At 44.7% G+C, this 20,984-nt stretch overlaps 1 protein-coding gene across 2 annotated transcripts in view; it reads left to right on the plus strand.

The window, feature by feature from the left end:
* Nucleotides 1-20,984, plus strand: part of TOPBP1 (DNA topoisomerase II binding protein 1) — a 204,258-nt gene that overhangs the window by 179,231 nt on the left and 4,043 nt on the right. For both annotated transcript variants that reach the window (XR_013624186.1, XM_078782464.1), the window contains exons 23-24: nucleotides 95-212; nucleotides 11,872-12,035. Coding sequence is in view for 1 of the 2 variants with exons in the window: in XM_078782464.1 (XP_078638590.1) it covers nucleotides 95-212; nucleotides 11,872-12,035 (282 nt within the window). In the remaining variant the exon portion in view is untranslated. The remainder of the gene's footprint in view (nucleotides 1-94; nucleotides 213-11,871; nucleotides 12,036-20,984) is intronic.

The following is a 20,984-nucleotide window of genomic DNA, read 5'->3' on the forward strand; positions in this document are numbered from 1 at the left end:
TTCCTCTAAAGCTTGTGCAACATAGATATAGGTTTTACTTGTCATTCATTTGAGTGAAATGCTGAGATGGTTGTTGCTGATCTGATGGAGGCAGATGGTGACTGGTGATGGACCTGGTAAGGAGGACGCAGAGATGCTTCAAAAGAAGTTCCAGCTTTCATCTATGAGTCCACAGGACAAGATTGACTACTCCCAACTCATAGAAGAAATTGGTAGGCCTCCACACACTGTGACACCCTCTAGCCGTATTTCCCTTAAAATGACTTTTTAAAAGTTGCACACAGGAGATGCTTGAGACGTTTTTTGTTAATTCATTGGATACTGCTGATGAAACCAATTCACTCTACAGTTTTGATGACATTGATCCTTTTCCGAAGCAAAGTGACAGCTTTTCCAATTGAGAGAGTGGGATTAATGGCGATAGAAGAGATCATCAGGCAGATATGGTAGGGATGGATGGCATAGTGCGTCTCTACTGTTCCTTTGCATCCCGTTACGTCTTTGATCCGCTCTTCCATGAGCCTAGACTGTGTATATAAAAAGAGGTTGGAGTCCACCACCTTCTTGAAGGCCTGAAATGAAAAGTGTATGTAAGTCCTGGAGTATCTGGCGATGAGAAAGAGCAGAGGTAGTTAGACGAGACGAAGGGTCGTAGAAACAGAGGCCATCAACCTATCTGGGATGTGAGACCCACAGGGGTTTTGCTTCATGCTCCTCGGAAGATTCCAATAATGATGCGTGATTTAGATTCCATATAATCTAGGAGACACAGATGAGACGCTGTGGGCTGTAGCCCATGGTACTCCATTGATCTCCTGTATGGGCTAAAGGTCTTCTAGGCTGAGTAGTTTTGATTTTATTTTTTTCCAAGGAATGGATTGGAATGACAAATTATGCGCGGTGTGCATCTGACTTTGGGGACCAACTTTTCAATGTGGTCAGCCCTGGAGATGCCATACTGTATCTGGTGTTAAAGCCTAACGTTCAATAACTGAACCTCTCCCAGTGGCCATGGAAATGGGCATGTGGGTTCATTTTATGATCATTCAGACCGACAGGCTAAGACGGTGAGATTTTCCACTATTGAAAGACATGTTCCATTGGTCATTTGTATGCTTCCTCTTTCATTTATTTTGTCTATTGTGAAATTTCTAAAAGCTTCTTCCTTTCTCCTTTATTAGCCTGTCCCCCATGCAGCGGCAGACGTGGTTTTGCAATCACTTTTGTGTGTGTCTGTCCGAGCCATAACGTTTCTACCATTTGAGCTATTGTTATCAAATTTTCAACAAAACCTTATTTATTTATTTATTTATTTATTTATTTTTGTATACAGGATCGAGGCTCGTGAACGAGCTAACGTTTATCGCACAAAAAATCAAACAGACACACAAAGTATATAATAAGGGGGAGCGGTAGACAAGATGGGGAGAGATGGGGAAGCACACAAACACAACATTTGAGAGCAGGGACATCGGGAGATCTGTGGGAGGGCTTGGGGGGAGTAGGCGTGGGAAGGGGGGGGGGGGGGAGGGGGAAGTATAGAACACAAGCACACTGCAAGGATTTCCAGGAAAGAAGTTGGTATTTCAAAAAGTGGATCCGGGGTAAATTAACAGGGGTAGAAAACAATGTTTTGAATGGGGGAAGATATTTAAGAGATGGTGGTGAACAGCTGTTTTAAAGACCTGGAGGGAGGAGTAGGATTGAAGAGAGTGAGGGAGTTTGATCCAGAGGCAGGAGAAAAGAGGAATGAAGGAGTGAAGGTGAGCAGAGAGTCTTGATTTTGGCAGTTTCACCATAAGAGGGTTGCAGGCAGATAATAAGAGGGTTGCAGGCAGATCTTGTGCGACCTGTAGGAATATTTGGGGGACAGAGCCCAGAGAGAGCTGGGAGAGCAAGGCCGGAGAGGAGTCGGTGGAAGACAGAAAGACCATGTATGTATGCCTGCGGTGAGTAAGTGAAAGGCCCTCGGAGTTAGCTTCATCGCGGGAGATTCCAATGATTCTGAAAGCTTTGGTTTCAACAGCATGAAGACGAGCTAGGTGTGAGGCAGGAGCACCAGCCCAGAGCGGAGAGCAGTATTCCATTGAGCTGTGGATGAAAGCCTTGTATGTGGTGAGAAGCTCAGGTGTGCCAAGGAAGGACTTCGCATGATGGAGGATGCCCAGTCGGCGACTGGCTTTGGAGGCCAGATTGAAAATGTGGTTTTCCCAGGAAAGATCATGGCAGATAGTGAGACCCAAAAGCTTGAGTGACAGAACTTCTTGGAGAGGATTATTCAGAAAGTGGATGGGAGGGTGTACAGGTTGTGTGTGTGACAAGGACGAGTCGATTCAATTTTGGTGAAGATCCAAATCCTGATACGATAAAAACATTTAATGTTCAAGTGATTCTTCACCATCAATATGTGTATGTATGTATGTATGTATGTATGTATGTATGTATGTATGTATGTATGTGTGTATGTATGTATATATATATATTGGGTGGAGGAGGTGAGGAACAAGCTTTTGAGAGGTTTGGAGAGGATTGATGGATGTGGTCTGCCAGGTAAGTTGAAGGTGTGGTGTTTGAAGTTTGGATTGATGCCACGAGTATTTTTGCCATTGATGATTTATGATATTGCAATTGGGCATGTAAAGAGGATGGAGGTTGTGGTGAGCGGGATTGTGAGGGGGTGGTTGGGAGTGCCACGCTCTTTGCCGAACATTGACCTTTATGGTCAGGGTGGAAAACACTTGTTTCCCTTGACATCATTAACCGAGAAGTTTTAGGTGGTGAGGGTACGGGAGTTCATGATGTTGCGGGATTCGAATGATTCAGTGGTAAATAATGCTCTCCCAGAGAAGAAGGGAAGTCGGAAGTGGAATGCCAGAGCAGAGGTGGATGAGATGGAGAAGCGGTTGCAACAGGAGGAGGTCGTGGGGATGGTACAGCACGGGAAGCATGGCTTGGGGTGGATGAAGCATGAGCGATGGGGAAAGGCATGTGTGAAAGAGATGGTTGAGAGGGAGGTCAGAAGAAATGAGGATGAGGGGAGATATGTGAAAGCAGTCGGACAGGTACAGCAAGGGGCTTGGACGTGATGGGAAGGTGTGCGGGTGAGGATATTGAAGTGGCAAGAGATTTTGTGGATGGAGCCAATATTGTTGATTTTCCTGTGGCGGGCAACGTACAGTCACGTGAAAAAGTAAGTACACCCCATGTAAAGTTTTGACTTTTTCAACATATTTCAACATACAGCTATTTGATCTTCATTTCAACAATATTGAGAGATAAAGGTGACATAATATAACAAATATCATGAAACATTTACATTTTGTAGTCCATTGTATAATTTAAATAAACATAAATGCAAAGTTCGCATGTGGAAAACGTAAGTACACCCTTGGCTCTAATAGGTGGTATTGCCTCCCTTGACAGAAACATCTCAAATAGGCGTTTCTTATAACTGTCTACCAGTCTCTGACATCGACTGGGCGAAATTTTTGCCCACTCCTCCATGCAGAATTCTTTCAGCTGTGCGATGTTTGAGAGGTTTCTTGCATGCACAGCTCGTTTCAAGTCCCCCCACAACATCTCGATGGGATTTAGATCCGGGCTTTGACTTGGCCATTCCAGAACCCTCCATTTCTTTCTTTTCAGCCATTCCTTAGTGGATTTACTGGTATGTTTAGGGTCATTGTCATGTTGCAAGGTCCACCTTCGGTTAAGCTTCAACTTTCCGACAGATGGCCTCACATTATCCTCAAGCACCCTCTGGTACAATGAAGAATTCATAGTGGATTCCATGATGGTGAGCTGCCCAGGCCCTGATGCAGCAAAGCTGCCCCAAACCATAATATTTCCACCACCATGCTTTACAGTTGGTATCAGGTTCTTGTGGTCAAATGCTGTCTTTGGTTTTCGCCAAAAATGTGTTCTGGTACTGTGGCCAAATAGCTCTACCTTTGACTCATCTGTCCAGAGCACATTGTTCCAGAAGTGCTGGTCTTTGCCTAGGTGTTCATTGGCAAACTTTAGTCTTGCCCTGATGTTCTTTCTGGACAGCAAAGGTTTCCTCCTGGCACACCTCCCATGTAGATCAAATTTGTGCAGCCTCTTTCTAATGGTAGACTCATGCACTTTGACATCAACAGTGGCAAGAGCTACCTGTGGGTCCCATGATGACATTCTGGGGTTCTTAGAGACTTCTTTCAGCATCTTGCGGTCTGCTCTCGGGCTGAACTTGCTGGGGCGGCCTGGCCTGAACAAGTTGGCAGTTGTTTGGAATCTTCTCCACTTGTAGATGATGTTCCGGACAGTCGAATGATTGATTTCAAATTGTTTGGAGATCTTTTTAAATCCCTTCCCAGACTCGTAGGCATCTATAACCTTCTTTCTGAAGGCCTCAGACAGCTCTTTTGATCTAGGCATGGTGACGCCGCACACTTCAACAACAAAGAGCAAACAAAACCAAATGTCTGAGGTTTAAATAAGACAGGTTCCTCCAAGATCCTCTCTATGATGTTCTAATCATTTGCACCTGAGCTGGTGCACCTGATTCGGTGCACCTGATTCTAATTTTAAGTATTTGAAGTCGTGATAAATGTAGGGGTGTACTTACTTTTTCCACATGCGAAATTTGCATTTATGTTTATTTAAATTATACAATGGACTACAAAATGTAAATGTTTCATGATATTTGTTTTTTTTTATATCACATTTATCTATCAATATTGTTGAAATGGAGATCAAATAGCTGTTTGTTGAAATATGTTGAAAAAGTCAAAACTTTACATGGGGTGTACTTACTTTTTCACGTGACTGTATGTTGTGCTTCCATCAGGTATTGTTGTGGAGAGATAGTGGAGTGCGGTTTTGTTGTTGTAGTCTGTGTTCTCACTGGCTTGTGGTGGGGGTATGTACGCATGCGGGTGTAGCTGCTGCATGTGGAGGCGTATGTGCCCCTGCTGGCCCACCTTAGCTGACCGTATCGAGGTTGAAGGGCCGACCGTGTCGAGAACCGCCAGTAAGGTGTCCCATACAGCTACTGCTGCACCTTACTGGAAGCGATAAGCACCGCCTGCCACACGTTAACGGATGGTATGAAGGATGGTACTCCACTGATGGTACGAAGGATGGTACTCCAGGGATGGTATGAAGGATGGTACTCCACTGATGGTATACAACAACAACAACAACAACAACATGCATTTTAAAGGCCATTTTCCCTGCTAGAGCGGAGGTTAGCCTTGCGGTCCCCATGACAATCTTCTCCATTTTGCCCTATTTTCTGCATCTCTCCTTGTTAACCCCCTTGCCCGCATTTCTTCTTCCACCATCTTTAGCCAAGTCTTTCTCGGTCTTCCCCGTCTTCTACTTCCTTCTACATTCATTTCCATCACTCTTCTCAACCAGTCACTTTCATCCTTCCTCAACACATGACCAAACCATCTCAACCTGTTCCTCTTCACAGCATCAATCACAGGCTCTATTCCCATCATCTTTCGCAATTCATCATTTGTCTTCCTCTCTCTCAACGATACTCCGCACATCCGTCGAACCATTCGCATTTCCACCCTTTCCAACCTTCGTTGCTGCTCTACGTTCATTACCCATGTCTCACTCCCATAAATCATAACACTTCTCACACATGCAGCATACACCTTTCCCTTCAGCTTCAACGACACTCCCCTCATCATCAGCACGCCACTCAATTCCCGAAACTTCTTCCATGCACATCTCACTCGAGCAACCGTTGCCGAGTCTGATCCACCTTCTCCATTCAGCATGTCTCCGAGGTAGCAAAATGTTTTCACACCTTCCAGCTTCACGCCGTCTCCAAGATCCAACTCAACATTTCCTCCATCTGCAGCTCCCTCTGTGCACACCTTACATTTGAATGTGGCTGCCACACTGGTTAATGACCCTCTCAGACCACTACATTTTTGATGAACCCACTCAGCGCACATTGTACACTGAATGGAGTTCACTCCGACACCCTTCCTACACACAGCACAGGGCCACTTCCCAGTTCTTTCCACCTCACCACAGGCTTTACCACTTGCCATCACCTTCGTCTTTCCGATATTCACCTTCAGACCTTTTGTCTCCATACATTCCTTCCACGTGTTCATCTTTTCCTTCAGTCCATCCATACTTTCCGCAATCAACACCAGATCATCTGCATACAACAACTCCCACGGTAAACCCTCCTTTACGTTCTGAGCCAGCACCTCCATCACAGCTACAAATAGTAGTGGGCTTAGTACCGACCCCTGATGCACTCCCACCTTCACCTCAAACTCACCACTGTTCCCGTCCTTCGTCCTTACAGCTGTGCGCGCTCTTTTGTACATTGCCATCACTACTCTGATCAACCATTCCTCCACTCCTAACTTCCTCAATGCCCATGTCAATACTTTGCGTGGAACCCGATCGAATGCTTTCTCCAGATCAACAAACCCAAGAAACAACTTCTTCCTCTTCTCCATGTACTTCTCCTGCAACTGCCTCACAATGAAAAGGGCGTCTGTCGTTCCTCTTCCTGGCATAAATCCAAACTGCATTTCGTCGATCTTCACTTTCTTCCTTATCCTCCTCTCCAACACCCTTTCCAATACCTTCATTCCATGCTCCAATAACCTTATCACTCGGTACGAGCCACACTCCAGAGGGTCACCTTTCCCCTTGTATAGAGGGACGAGGGTACTCAGTTCCCAATCCACTGGAATGCGGCCTTCTTTCACCACCAGATTGCAGATCTCTGTCATTCTCTTCACACCCCAACTTCCTGCTGCCTTCAACATATCTCCCACAACTCCCGTCAGCCCTCCCGCTTTTCTACCCTTCATTGCTTTTATCGCTTCCTCAACTTCCTTCTCAGTTATCTTCTCTGCCGGTCCTAAAACTGGGTTACTCTCTATGTTGCCATCCCTTTCATTCTCTGTATTCAACAGCATTTCCATATATCTTTTCCATCTTCCTTTAATTCCATCTGGGTCGACAACGATTTGTCCCACTTCATCCTTCAAGCAACTCACCCCCATCACATCACACCTCTCTTTCGCTATCTGCTTTGCAATCCTGAATACTGCTTTCTGACCCTCTTCCGAATCCAAGCGTTCTCCGAACATTTTCCTACATGCCTCCTGCGCCTTTGCTACCTCTTTCTTTGCAGCCTTCCTGGCTGCCTTATAACTTTCATGCTCTGCTGTTTCTGCTCCCGTACCCTTCACCTTCTGCCACTCCTTGAACTTCTTCCTCTTCTCATCAATCCTCTTTCCAACTTCATCATCCCACCACCATGTTTCCGAGTGCCTCGGTGGTCCTTTTGTCCATCCACATACCTCACCAACGGCTCCCAACAGACTAGCTTTCATTGACATCCAACCACTTTCAAGCTCAACCACATCATCCTCGACCCTACTCAGCCTCTCTTTTAATGCCTCCCTTACTGTCACCTCTTTCAACCTCCACACCTTCATTCTCGGTTGGTACTTCACCCGCCGAGCTCTCCTCGCACCTTTCACCCTTACGTCGCAGACAACCAAGTGGTGCTGTGAAACAGCCTCCTCCCCCGGGATCACCTTTGTGTCTCGGAGGTGCCCCCTATCTCGCCTACGCACCATCAGGTAGTCAACGGTTGTCGTCGACCCACCTGACGTGTATGTAACAAGCTTATTATCCTCTTTCTGGAACTGAGTATTACAAATCAACAAATCAGCTCCATCAGCAAACTCCAAAATCCTTTCACCTTCTCCATTTCTCACACCATATCCGTAACCCCCATGAACTCCGTCAAAACCATCCATACTCCTTCCCACATGTCCATTTAGGTCTCCTCCTACCACAACAACTTCCTCATCTTTCACGTTTTCCATCAGCTTCTCTATCGCACACCAGAACTTGTCCTTCTCTTCATCGCTTCGACCAACCTGCGGAGCATATCCTGAGATGACGTTCACCAAGAGGTTTCCAATCATCATTTTCACCATCATCAACCTATCACTCACTCTAATCACACTCACCACACTGTCTAGAAACTCCTCAGAAAACAGGACACCAACACCATTCACGCCCTCCGGGCACCCTTGCCACGCAAACTTGTATTTCTGTCCCTGCCTACCCTTCACCGTTCTCACACCACTTCCCTTCCATCTCGTCTCTTGCACACAACATATGTCCACTCTTCTTCTGACCAATACTTCCACCACTTCTCCTGATCTCCCTGTCATTGTCCCTACATTCCATGTCCCAAACCTCAGAAACCGATCTCCACTTCGGGCTGTACCCTGCCCACATGTAGTTGTAATTGTCATGGTTCTCTTTTTGAGGCAATGTTTTTTTTTTTATGGCCGGATGCCCTTCCTGACGCCAACCCTCTTATTCGCCTCTTACGACACGCAGGGATACTGCGTACCTATTCTTATCCAGGGTACACACTGGGAAACGTTTAAAACACGGAAATTCTGGGGGGTGGGGTGGGCGGCGTCAGCATCACGGCTGTGGTTTAAACATATTTAAATAAATATTTAAACAAAACCATGAAAACAATCTGGGAAAAGTCTCTAAGTGAGAACGTGGATTTGAGAAAGCAGGAGCAGAGGTGAAAGAACAAACGAGATATAGGGGGCGGGGCACAAGTCGAGACGAGGAGGCCGCACGAGACACCAGGCCGCACGAGGCGCGAACAAAGAAACGACTAATTACACACAAATTTGCAACAACTACAAAACCAAAACCAAATAGAAACACACAATAACACATACACAACAAAATACGCAGCGGAAATTTGACAAAGAAACGAACGGGAAAACACTCAAACTTTGATGCCGTGGAGAGATTGAAGCAAGCCCCGTCGCTCGAGGGACCGGAAGCCTGGTATGATGGTATGAAGTCTCATAATGACTGATATATAACTGAAAGGTTTTCAGTCACAAGTGTATGGAAGGCTCACTGCGTTGCCCTGATGAAGCCCCAACAAGGGCGAAACCAGGTCGGTAGCTGTGAGTTTTGCATGCACTTGTGACAGCATCTGAATTTAACATGCACAGTGACGCACTGCGAGATGGCTCCTCCAGAGCTTGGCAGGCAATGTGGACATGCGTGGCGATGACGTCCTGACGTTCGCTAATTAGGTTGGAGCGCCAAATTACAGATACTAATATATATACGGTATATATATACACACTTGGCATTTAATATGGAATATTTTTTTTTTCTTGACTTGGGTTTACTTTCTTAACTCAGTATATCAATCTGGTGAGTTTCTTTTACACTTTGGTGATTTATTTGTTAAAAGAACCGTGTCACTGATTGTGTGTCACAGCAAGAAGTCAACAACAGGATTATATCACAGGTGGCGTGGCAAAATGTACGGACATGTGCATTTGACGATTGGCTTCACAGTCGGGTACACAAGGGTTGTTGCGTTCTGTCTTAGTGGAAAACAACTGCTGCACATCTCCAAAAGTTATTGCCGCTTCCTCTGGAGATGGTCCGTCAACTCGACAATGCTGTTTGTCATGGAGTGGTGGCTTTACGAAATTACGGCATGAAACAGCGTGCTATTGCTCGGCAGTATGGCATCACTCAAGGTCAGGTGTCAAAGATCCTGAAACGAAATGCTCAGAGGGGTGTCCCTACTCCAATACCGAGGCCAGGACGTCCCCGCAGAACAACAAGGAGGGATGATCGCCAGCTGCACCGGTTAGTCCACAATGGCCGTACCAAGTCAGCTTATCGGCTTAGGGCTGAGTGGCAGAAACTGACAAATGTGCCTGTATCCAGAAGGCTAGTCAACCAACGACTGGTTCAAGCAGGCTATCGTGCCAGGCGTCCCCTGAGAAAGCCACACCTGACCAGACAACACCGCCAGCGCCGATTGCAGTGGGCCAGAGAGCACCGTCAATGGCAGCCAGGACACTGGAATCACGTGATCTTCAGTGACGAGTCTAGATTTCTGGTCTATCGTCAAGATGGCCGCGTCCGAGTGCGCAGACAAGTGCATGAAGCCTACAACAAAGATTGTATAGTGCCAAGAGTCCAAGCTGGAGGTGGTGGGGTGACCGTTTGGGCTGCTTTTCATGCAGGGGGCAAAACTGACCTGGTTGTTCTGAATGGAAACCTGGACCAGTTGAAGTACAGGGCCATTCTGGAAGAAACATTGCTTCCATTTGCTCGTGCAGCCTTTCGAGGAAACTTTGTCTTCCAAGATGACAATGCACAGCCTCATCGTGCTCGCATGATCCAACACTTTCTTGCTGACCGTGTTGTAGAGCATATGGAGTGGCCTGCCATGTCCCCGGATATGAATCCGATAGAGAACTTGTGGGCAGAATTAACACGTCAAATCGACCACTTGGACCAGCAGCCGACCTCTGTGCGTGAATTGCAGCAGGCTATTGTCACTGCATGGCAAGCGATTCCTGTCCAAACCTTGGCAAATCTCGTGAACAGCATGCCTCAACGTGTACGTGCTCTCCTGAATGCTCGTGGGGGTTACACGAAGTACTGAACTGTAATTTTACTGTCCGTAATCGCAGTCGTAATTTAACTTTTGTTTTTGTTAAAAAAAAATTTTGCCTAATGTGCAAAATAAAGAGATACTTCTGGAAAACGTACAGAAGTTTAACACAGTACTTTCTATGAATTGAGTTCGATATCAGTTTACATCACTTTCAAGGATCAATTTATTTGTTTCGAAATGTAAAATGTGGTTTTTGTTTCTTTTAAAGGTCACATTAACAAAATCTAGAATAATTTCAACATAATTCCAATGAACTTTTGGTTCTAAGACATCTTGAAAAGTAAGTTCACCCCTACAAAAAAAATATTCCATATTAAATGCCAAGTCTGTATATATATATATAGAAATCTTAGCACCACCGGGGCTCCTAAACATGTCCGACATGTGATATCAATTGCAGTTGACATAAATAACAAGACCCAATCACTTATCTCACCAAAATTTGGATGGAATAACCAACTGGTGGACAGGTTCGGTGTGTGCCAAGGACAAAGTGATTCCATTTTGGTGAAGATCCGAACGCGGATCCGGATATGAGAATGTTTTAATTTTTCAAGTGATTCTTCACCATTGAGTGCTAGTGCCAAAAACGGAAACATAGCATGATATTAAAAAAAGTTGTGGACAGATTTTGACGAAACTAGGTGGACCAATTGGTTAGGTGACAAGAACAAGCCAATTCAATTTTGGTTAAGTTCCGGATCCAGATCTGGCCTATCAATGGGATCCAAAACAGAAACTGTTCAGCTTTGTGGGGGTATGCGCTCCACCAAGTGCTGTTCTAGTTTGTAGAGTGATTGTTTGCACTTTTCATCACTGATACCACTCTGGAATATGAGATAGCATTTGTTTCATTCCATGAGAGTAAAAGCTAGGCCACAATGGAAATATTCCATCAGTCTGTCAATCCAATTAAGTATTTTCCCCAGACAGTTCACCCATTTTTGAATCGTGTCTGATTAATTAGTGCTGCCTTGTTGAAAAACATAAAGGATCGGACTTTGTTGTCATCCGGGGTAGGAGAATTGTTCTTTACCAGCTGTTAATTTATTATTATATGGTTTTTATGAGTAAAACTAAAGAAATCACTAGTTTTGTGATTTGCTGGGAAGCTAATTGTGCAGTCTTGCTGATCAGTAATTTTTATGGAAATAACTTTCCAGGTTGACAACCAATCTCACATTACTGATCCAGCATTATCTTTATACTAGCTATTGAAAAGCAAAGTTTGATCAACCATTAATTGCATTGTTCTTATTTTTAACTGATATATATTCTCAATGATATACTGCACTTTAGTTGTTTAGATCAGTCACATTCAGCACTTTACCCATGGAGCAATGTCTTGTTGATCGCAGGAGGTTTGGTGCTCGACAAACAATACTTTGATCCTGACTGTACCCACATTCTGGTGGGAGTACCACTGCGAAACGAGAAGTACCTTGCTGCCATGGCTTGTGGCAAATGGGTGCTGCATAAGTCCTATTTGGAGGCCTGCCGAGTATCAGGCCATTTTTTACAAGTACGACCTCTGCCAATCTCGTGTCTTTTTCTTTTCGTTTTGGTTGATGATGATGATTGCATTTTCATTTCTAGTTACTTCTGCCACCGAAGGTGGACTGAGGTTATGTTTTCGTCCCTGTTTGTTTGTCTATTTGTGAGCAGGTTTTCTCAAACGGTTATGGACGGATTTGGACGAAATTTGGTGGACAGGTTAGGTGTGTGACAAGGACGAATTGATTAGATTTTGGTGAAGATCGGGATCCGGATACAAGAATTTTAAAAGTGATTCTTGCCCCTTGAGTTATGTGGCTAGAAATGATATACAGTGTAGCACGATATCTCAAATAGTTATGGACGGATTCGGACGAAACTTGTTGGACAAGTTGGGTGTGTGACAAGGACAAATTGATTCAGGTCTGCGCCCCACCGAGTGCCGTTCTCGTTGATAATTGTTTTGAGTTTTTCTCCATCCTTTGCTGTTTAATAAAAATGCAGGATGCATTTGGACATGGGGGAATTTAATCACATGACCAAAAATAAAAATAAAATATTATTGATTATCTGAACTTGTGAATATTTGGGTAGTCGGTGTTTGAGTGGTTATCTGACGATTTATTTATATTTTATGGTCACTGTGTCGTTTGATGCAGGAGCTTATTGATAATCACAATTGCTACTGCAGTCATGCGAATCTCAAAAAGAGAACCATGACAATTACAACTACATATGGGCAGGGTACAGCCCGAAGTGGAGATCGGTTTCTGAGGCTTGGGACATGGAATGTAGGGACAATGACAGGGAGATCAGGAGAAGTGGTGGAAGTATTGATCAGAAGAAGAGTGGACATATGTTGTGTGCAAGAGACGAGATGGAAGGGAAGTGGTGTGAGAATGGTGAAGGGTAGGCAGGGACAGAAATACAAGTTTGTGTGGCAAGGGTGCCCAGAGGGCGTGAATGGTGTTGGTGTCCTGTTTTCTGAGGAATTTGTAGACAGTGTGGTGAGTGTGACTAGAGTGAGTGACAGGTTGATGATGGTGAAAATGATGATTGGAAAGCTCTTGGTGAACGTCATCTCAGGATATGCTCCGCAGGTGTGCGATAGAGTGTGGTCGGAGCGATGAAGAGAAGGACAAGTTCTGGTGTGCGATAGAGAAGCTGATGGAAAACGTGAAAGATGAGGAAGTTGTTGTGGTAGGAGGAGACCTAAATGGACATGTGAGAAGGAGTATGGACGGTTTTGAGGGAGTTCATGAGGGTTACGGATATGGTGTGAGAAATGGAGAAGGTGAAAGGGTTTTGGAGTTTGCTGATGGAGCTGATTTGTTGATTTGTAATACTCAGTTCCAGAAAGAGGATAATAAGCTTGTTACATACACGTCCGGTGGGTCGACGACAACCTTTGACTACCTGATGGTGTGTAGGCGAGATAGGGGGGCACCTCCGGGACACAAAGGTGATCCCGGGGAAGGAGGCTGTTTCACAGCACCATTTGGTTGTCTGCGACATAAGGGTGAAAGGTGCGAGGAGAGCTCGGCGGGTGAAGTACCAACCGAGAATGAAGGTGTGGAGGTTGAAAGAGGTGACAGTAAGGGAGGCATTAAAAGAGAGGCTGAGTAGGGTAGAGGATGATGTGGTTGAGCTTGAACGTGGTTGGATGTCAATGAAAGATAGTCTGTTGGGAGCCGTTGGTGAGGTATGTGGATGGACAAAAGGACCACCGAGGCACTCAGAAACATGGTGGTGGGATGAGGAAGTTTGAAAGAGGATTGACGAGAAGAGGAAGAAGTTCATGGAGTGGCAGAAGGCGAAGGGTACGGGAGCAGAAAAAGCAGAGCATGAAAGTTATAAGGCAGCCAAGAAGGCTGCAAAGAAAGAGGTAGCAAAGGCACAGGAGGCATGTAGGAAAATGTTCGGAGAAAGCTAAGGATTCGGAAAGAGGGTTAGAGAGCGGTATTCAGGATTGCAAAGCAGATAGCGAAAGAGAGGTGTGATGTGATGGGGGTGAGTTGCTTGAAGGATGAAGTGGGACAAATCGTTGTGGACCCAGATGGAATTAAAGGAAGATGGAAAAGATATATGGAAATGCTGTTGAATACAGAGAATGAATGGGATGGCAACATAAAGAGTAACCCAGTTTTAGGACCGGCAGAGAAGATAACTGAGAAGGAAGTTGAGGAAGCGATAAAAGCAATGAAGAGTAGAAAAGCGGGAGGGCCGACGGGAGTTGGGGGAGATATTTTGAAGGCAGCAGGAAGTTGGGGGTGTGAAGAGAATGACAGAGATCTGTAATCTGGTGGTGAAAGAAGGCCGCGTTCCAGTGGATTGGGAACTGAGTACCCTCGTCCCTCTATACAAGGGGAAAGGTGACCCTCTGGAGTGTGGCTCGCACCGAGCGATAAAGTTATTGGAGCATGGAATGAAGGTATTGGAAAGGGTGTTGGAGAGGAGGATAAGGAAGAAGGTGAAGATCGACAAAATGCAGTTTGGATTTATGCCAGGAAGAGGAACGACAGACACGCTCTTTATTGTGAGGCAGTTGCAGGAGAAGTACATGGAGAAGAGGAAGAAGTTGTTTTTTGGGTTTGTTGATCTGGAGAAAGCATTCGATAGGGTTCCACGTGAAATATTGACATGGGCATTGAGGAAGTTAGGAGTGGAGGAATGGTTGATCAGAGTAGTGATGGCAATGTACAAAAGAGCACGCACAGCTGTAAGGACGAAGGACGGGAACAGTGGTGAGTTTGAGGTGAAGGTGGGAGTGCATCATGGGTCGGTACTAAGTCCACTACTATTTGTAGCTGTGATGGAGGTGCTGGCTCAGAACGTAAAGGAGGGTTTACCGTGGGAGTTGTTATATGCAGATGATCTGGTGTTGATTGCGGAAAGTATGGATGGACTGAAGTAAAAGATGAACAAGTGGAAGGAATGTATGGAGACAAAAGGTCTGAAGGTGAATATAGGAAAGACGAAGGTAATGGCAAGTGGTAAAGCATGTGGTGAGGTGGAAAGAACTGGCAAGTGGCCGTGTGCTGTGTGCAGGAAGGGTGTCGGAGTGAACTCCATTCAATGTACAATGTGCGCTGAGTGGGTTCATCAAAAATGTAGTGGTCTGAGAGGGTCATTAACCAGTGTGGCAGCGACATTCAAATGTAAGGTGTGCATAGAGGGAGCTGCAGATGGAGGAAATGTTGAGTTGGATCTTAGAGACGGCGTGAAGCTGGAAGGTGTGAAAACATTTTGCTACCTCAGAGACATGCTGAATGGAGAAGGTGGATCAGACTCGGCAACGGTTGCAAGAGTGAGATGTGCATGGAAGAAGTTTCGGGAACTGAGTGGCGTGCTGATGAGGAGGGGAGTGTCGTTGAAGCTGAAGGGAAAGGTGTATGCTGCATGTGTGGAAAGTGTTATGATTTATGGGAGCGAGACATGGGTAATGAACATAGAACAGCAACGAAGGCTGGGAAGAGTGGAAATGCGAATGGTTCGGTGGATGTGCGGAGTATCGTTGAGAGAGAGGAAGACAAATGATCAATTGCGAAAGATGATGGGAATAGAGCCTGTGATTGATGCTGTGAAGAGGAACAGGTTGAGATGGTTTAGTCATGTGTTGAGGAAGGATAAAAGTGACTGGTTGAGAAGAGTGATGGAAATGAATGTAGAAGGAAGTAGAGGGCGGGAAAGACCGAGAAAGACTTGGCTAAAGATGGTGGAAGAAGAAATGCGGGCAAGGGGGTTAACAAGGAGAGATGCAGAAAATAGGGCAAAATGGAGAAGATTGTCATGGGGACCGCAAGGCAAGGCTTCCCGCTCCAGCAGGGAAAATGGCCTTAAAATGCATGTTGTGTGTTGTGTTGTAGTCATGCGAAGCATGCCGAAGAGAGAGTGCAACCCTACCCCACCCTTCCTTCCTCATTCTGCCTTGCCCATTTTGTTGTTGCTTTTGCATTCCATTTCACACACCATGAAGCATTTTTTCCTTGTTTAAAAAAACCAAAAGATTTATGTTGCCTATGAAAGATAATCAATTTCAATTGACATTGCTTTGGGGCGGGGTGTGGAGGGAGCTTGACAAGTTACACCCAACAGAAAAGAGATGCAATTTCGTTTTTTGGAGAGGTAGAGGGGAGTGTCTGTCACAACATTATAAGATTTGGAGTTACGATTTCATTCCAGAAATATCAAGGTTTAACCGGTTAACCCCACCTGACCAGAGACCGTCAATACCTGAGCCTTCCCTGTGCACTGTATCTTTCACAATCTTACCCTGGACTCTGTCGATGCCATCCAGCTGCAACAAGCTTTCCTTAAATTATGAAGACAAGCATAACTCGCCAGTATAATTGGAGCTCTCTCCACATGTTGGCCTAAATCAGCAAGTTTGCATTTGACATCTACTGATTGACATAAATCGAAAGTGTACCATTACAGTAACATGTCCTGGCACTTGTTACCTGTTATACCAGTGCACAAATATGATGTGTGATTTGTAACAATGAGCAAAAGGATGCAAGTTAAGAACCTCACTTCGATTCCTACATCACCACAGAGCTTTCGCATATTCCATTTAAAAAACCGAAATGAGACCTCCTCCATTGCTACTTACCCACACCAATAGCCAAAATTGCTGGGTTCTGCAATATTATTTTGGCAAAAAGCAACAACACATGGTTACAGGTTGCTGGCAGCTTGCTTAGGGCCCTCAACCCAGGATGCATTTATATAAATTTCCACAACATGAATGCAATACTTTCCTTTGAACATACAGTCGTGGCCAAAAATATTGGCACCCTTGCACTTTTTTCAAATAATGCACCATTTCTTCCAGAAAATTGTTGAAATTAAAAAATATTTTGGTGTCCACAAATGTATTTCTTTGGTTTGCAGTGGAACAAAACAAAAAGAGCTGAAAAAATTATGAAAACTTTGCTTATTCCACACAGAAATCCTAAAATGGCCCAGACAATATTATTGGCACCTTTTAGAAGTTTTTAGAAATAATTCGATTTCAAGCAGGTTGATTCTCGTTTACTTTGGAATTGAACTCACCTGTGATGAGGTGCAGGTGCCTGCAATATAAAAATCACTCAATCAACCAGTTCGAATCGAGAAAAGGAGTCATTCTGCTGTTTTGTGTCACTGTGTGCACCGCAATGAGCCTGGAGAATATAAAGAAAACCAGAGAATTTTCTGAGTTAGTCAGACACAAGATTGTCGCCAAGCATGGACAATCTCAAGGCTGCAAGTCCATCTCCAGAGACCTTGATGTTCCTGTGTCCACTGTATGTTATCAGGAAGTTTAAGGCCCATGGTACTGTAGCCAACCTCCCTTCAAGAGAAAATTTGATCGAAGATTGCAGAAAAGGATTGTTCCAATGGTCGAGAAAACACCTCGATCAACTGCCAAACAGATTCAAGCTGACCCTCAGACACAAGGTGCGACAGTTTCAACTCGCACCATCAGTCGCCAACTCAATGAAAGGGGGATCTACGGAGGACCCCAAAGCTGAGAGAGAGACATGAGAAAGCATGGCTGGAATTTTCCAAAACACACCTGAACAAGCCAAAATCCTTCTGGGAAAATGTCCTGTGGACAGATGAGACCAAATTAGAGCTTTTTGGGAAAGCACATCATCTCTATGTTTACAGAAAACAAAATGAAGCCTTCAAAGAAAAGAACACCTTCCCTACAGTCAAACATGGAGGATGTTCAGTGATGGTTTGGGATTGCTGTGCTGCCTCTGGCACTGGGAGCCTTGAATGTGTGCATGGTATCATGAAATCAGGAGATTACCAAGGCATTTTGGAGCGCAATGTTCAACCGAGTGTCAGAAAGCTGGGTCTCCATCGAAGGTCATGGGTCTTTCAGCAGGACAATGACCCCAAACACACTTCAAAAAGCACCAGGAATGGTTCAAGACAAAACGCTGGACTGTTCTGAAGTAGCCAGCAACGAGTCCAAATCTAAATCTCATTGAACACCTGTAGGGAGATCTGAAAACAGCAGTTGGGAGAAGTCACCCTTCAAATCTGGGAGAACTGGAGCAGTTTGCACAAGAAGAGTGGGCCAAACTGCAGGTAGAGAGGTGGAGGAAGCTCATTCATGGCTATAGGAAGTGCTTGACTGCAATTATTTTGTTCAAAGGCCGTGCTACCAAATATTAAGTCTCGGGTGTCAATAATTTTGTCAATGCCATTTATTTTTATTTTCTGATTTAAAAGGATATATTAAGTTCTGAATCAAAAATAAAGGTTCTGTAATATTAATAGTGAAATAAAGAATTGTGGAGACCAAATACTTTTGTAAATTTAAACTTATTTTTCGAGAAAATTGTGAGTTATTTGTAAAAAGTGCAAGGGTGCCAATATTTTTGGCCACGACTGTACAAATATGATTATGGTGATCCAGTCAATTTAGCTGGACGTGGTTTTGGAAAAAAGCAAAAGAGTTTGAGGCCATTTACACTACAGTAGTTTATTTGCTTCCCCTGAATCTTTTTTGGGTGGAAAGGGCAAGCGGATTTGTAGTAAGGTTTGAATGTTAGTCAGCACATCATTGCATGATTGTCATGTTGCCTCGTGGTTTGTTCATGTATCCTCGTCAAAATTATGGATGGTGAACTTTAAGTACCAAGTACAACTCTCTGGTAAAAGCACTGTGCAATATCGGTGTTGCACTTACTACCCGACTTCTTGCTCAATACAAACATAAACTACGACAGCTCTCGGTAAAGCGCGTACCTCTACTCGGCTGAACAGTTTACGTTTTGTATCCCAATGATAGGCCGGATCTGCATCCGGACCTTCATCAATATATAATGGCTTGTTCTTGTCACCTACCCAACTTATCTACAAAGTTTTGCCATAACTCATCCACAACGTTTTGAAATGCTGACAGATAAACTGGGGTGAAAAACCACCTTCTTTTTCTTGATTTCAGTCATGGTTTTCATACTTGAGAAAATACAAGTTTAACGGAGCTCATTGATTGGCTGAGCAGATCCAAGAGTGAATCTGTCTATTGTGCCTTGCAGCAACTCTTGGTTCATTTCTGTTTCTTGCTTCGCAAATGATGTTTAAGAATACACTTCCAGCCTCACAAAAGGACTGCATGTAAAATTTACCATTGTTAATGTTCGACACTGACGTTGTACAGTCAGTTCCACTGTGATAAATAATTAGCGTCCTTTGATTTTGAAGTTTACACATATCAACAACAACAACAACATGCATTTTAAAGGCCATTTTCCCTGCTAGAGCGGGGGTTAGCCTTGCGGTCCCCATGACAATCTTCTCCATTTTGCCCTATTTTCTGCATCTCTCCTTGTTAATCCCCTTGCCCGCATTTCTTCTTCCACCATCTTTAGCCAAGTCTTTCTCGGTCTTCCCCGTCTTCTACTTCCTTCTACATTCATTTCCATCACTCTTCTCAACCAGTCACTTTCATCCTTCCTCAACACATGACCAAACCATCTCAACCTGTTCCTCTTCACAGCATCAATCACAGGCTCTATTCCCATCATCTTTCGCAATTCATCATTTGTCTTCCTCTCTCTCAACGATACTCCGCACATCCGTCGAACCATTCGCATTTCCACCCTTTCCAACCTTCGTTGCTGCTCTACGTTCATTACCCATGTCTCGCTCCCATAAATCATAACACTTCTCACACATGCAGCATACACCTTTCCCTTCAGCTTCAACGACACTCCCCTCATCATCAGCACGCCACTCAATTCCCGAAACTTCTTCCATGCACATCTCACTCGAGCAACCGTTGCCGAGTCTGATCCACCTTCTCCATTCAGCATGTCTCCGAGGTAGCAAAATGTTTTCACACCTTCCAGCTTCATGCCGTCTCCAAGATCCAACTCAACATTTCCTCCATCTGCAGCTCCCTCTGTGCACACCTTACATTTGAATGTAGCTGCCACACTGGTTAATGACCCTCTCAGACCACTACATTTTTGATGAACCCACTCAGCGCACATTGTACACTGAATGGAGTTCACTCCGACACCCTTCCTACACACAGCACAGGGCCACTTCCCAGTTCTTTCCACCTCGCCACATGCTTTACCACTTGCCATCACCTTCGCCTTTCCGATATTCACCTTCAGACCTTTTGTCTCCATACATTCCTTCCACGTGTTCATCTTTTCCTTCAGTCCATCCATACTTTCCGCAATCAACACCAGATCATCTGCATACAACAACTCCCACGGTAAACCCTCCTTTACGTTCTGAGCCAGCACCTCCATCACAGCTACAAATAGTAGTGGACTTAGTACCGACCCCTGATGCACTCCCACCTTCACCTCAAACTCACCACTGTTCCCGTCCTTCGTCCTTACAGCTGTGCGCGCTCTTTTGTACATCGCCATCACTACTCTGATCAACCATTCCTCCACTCCTAACTTCCTCAATGCCCATGTCAATACTTTGCGTGGAACCCGATCGAATGCTTTCTCCAGATCAACAAACCCAAGAAACAACTTCTTCCTCTTCTCCATGTACTTCTCCTGCAACTGCCTCACAATGAAAAGCGCGTCTGTCGTTCCTCTTCCTGGCATAAATCCAAACTGCATTTCGTCGATCTTCACTTTCTTCCTTATCCTCCTCTCCAACACCCTTTCCAATACCTTCATTCCATGCTCCAATAACTTTATCGCTCGGTACGAGCCACACTCCAGAGGGTCACCTTTCCCCTTGTATAGAGGGACGAGGGTACTCAGTTCCCAATCCACTGGAATGCGGCCTTCTTTCACCACCAGATTACAGATCTCTGTCATTCTCTTCACACCCCAACTTCCTGCTGCCTTCAACATATCTCCCACAACTCCCGTCGGCCCTCCCGCTTTTCTACCCTTCATTGCTTCATAAGTTTACACATATCGAAATATAAAATTTCAAATTTAAACATGCTTTTCGATGAAACCGTTTCTTTCTCATCTTATGCTTGAATATTCTT

This window comes from Myxine glutinosa, chromosome 7 (genome assembly GCF_964187855.1).
Source record: "Myxine glutinosa chromosome 7, kmMyxGlut1.1, whole genome shotgun sequence".
NCBI classification, from domain to species: domain Eukaryota; kingdom Metazoa; phylum Chordata; class Myxini; order Myxiniformes; family Myxinidae; genus Myxine; species Myxine glutinosa.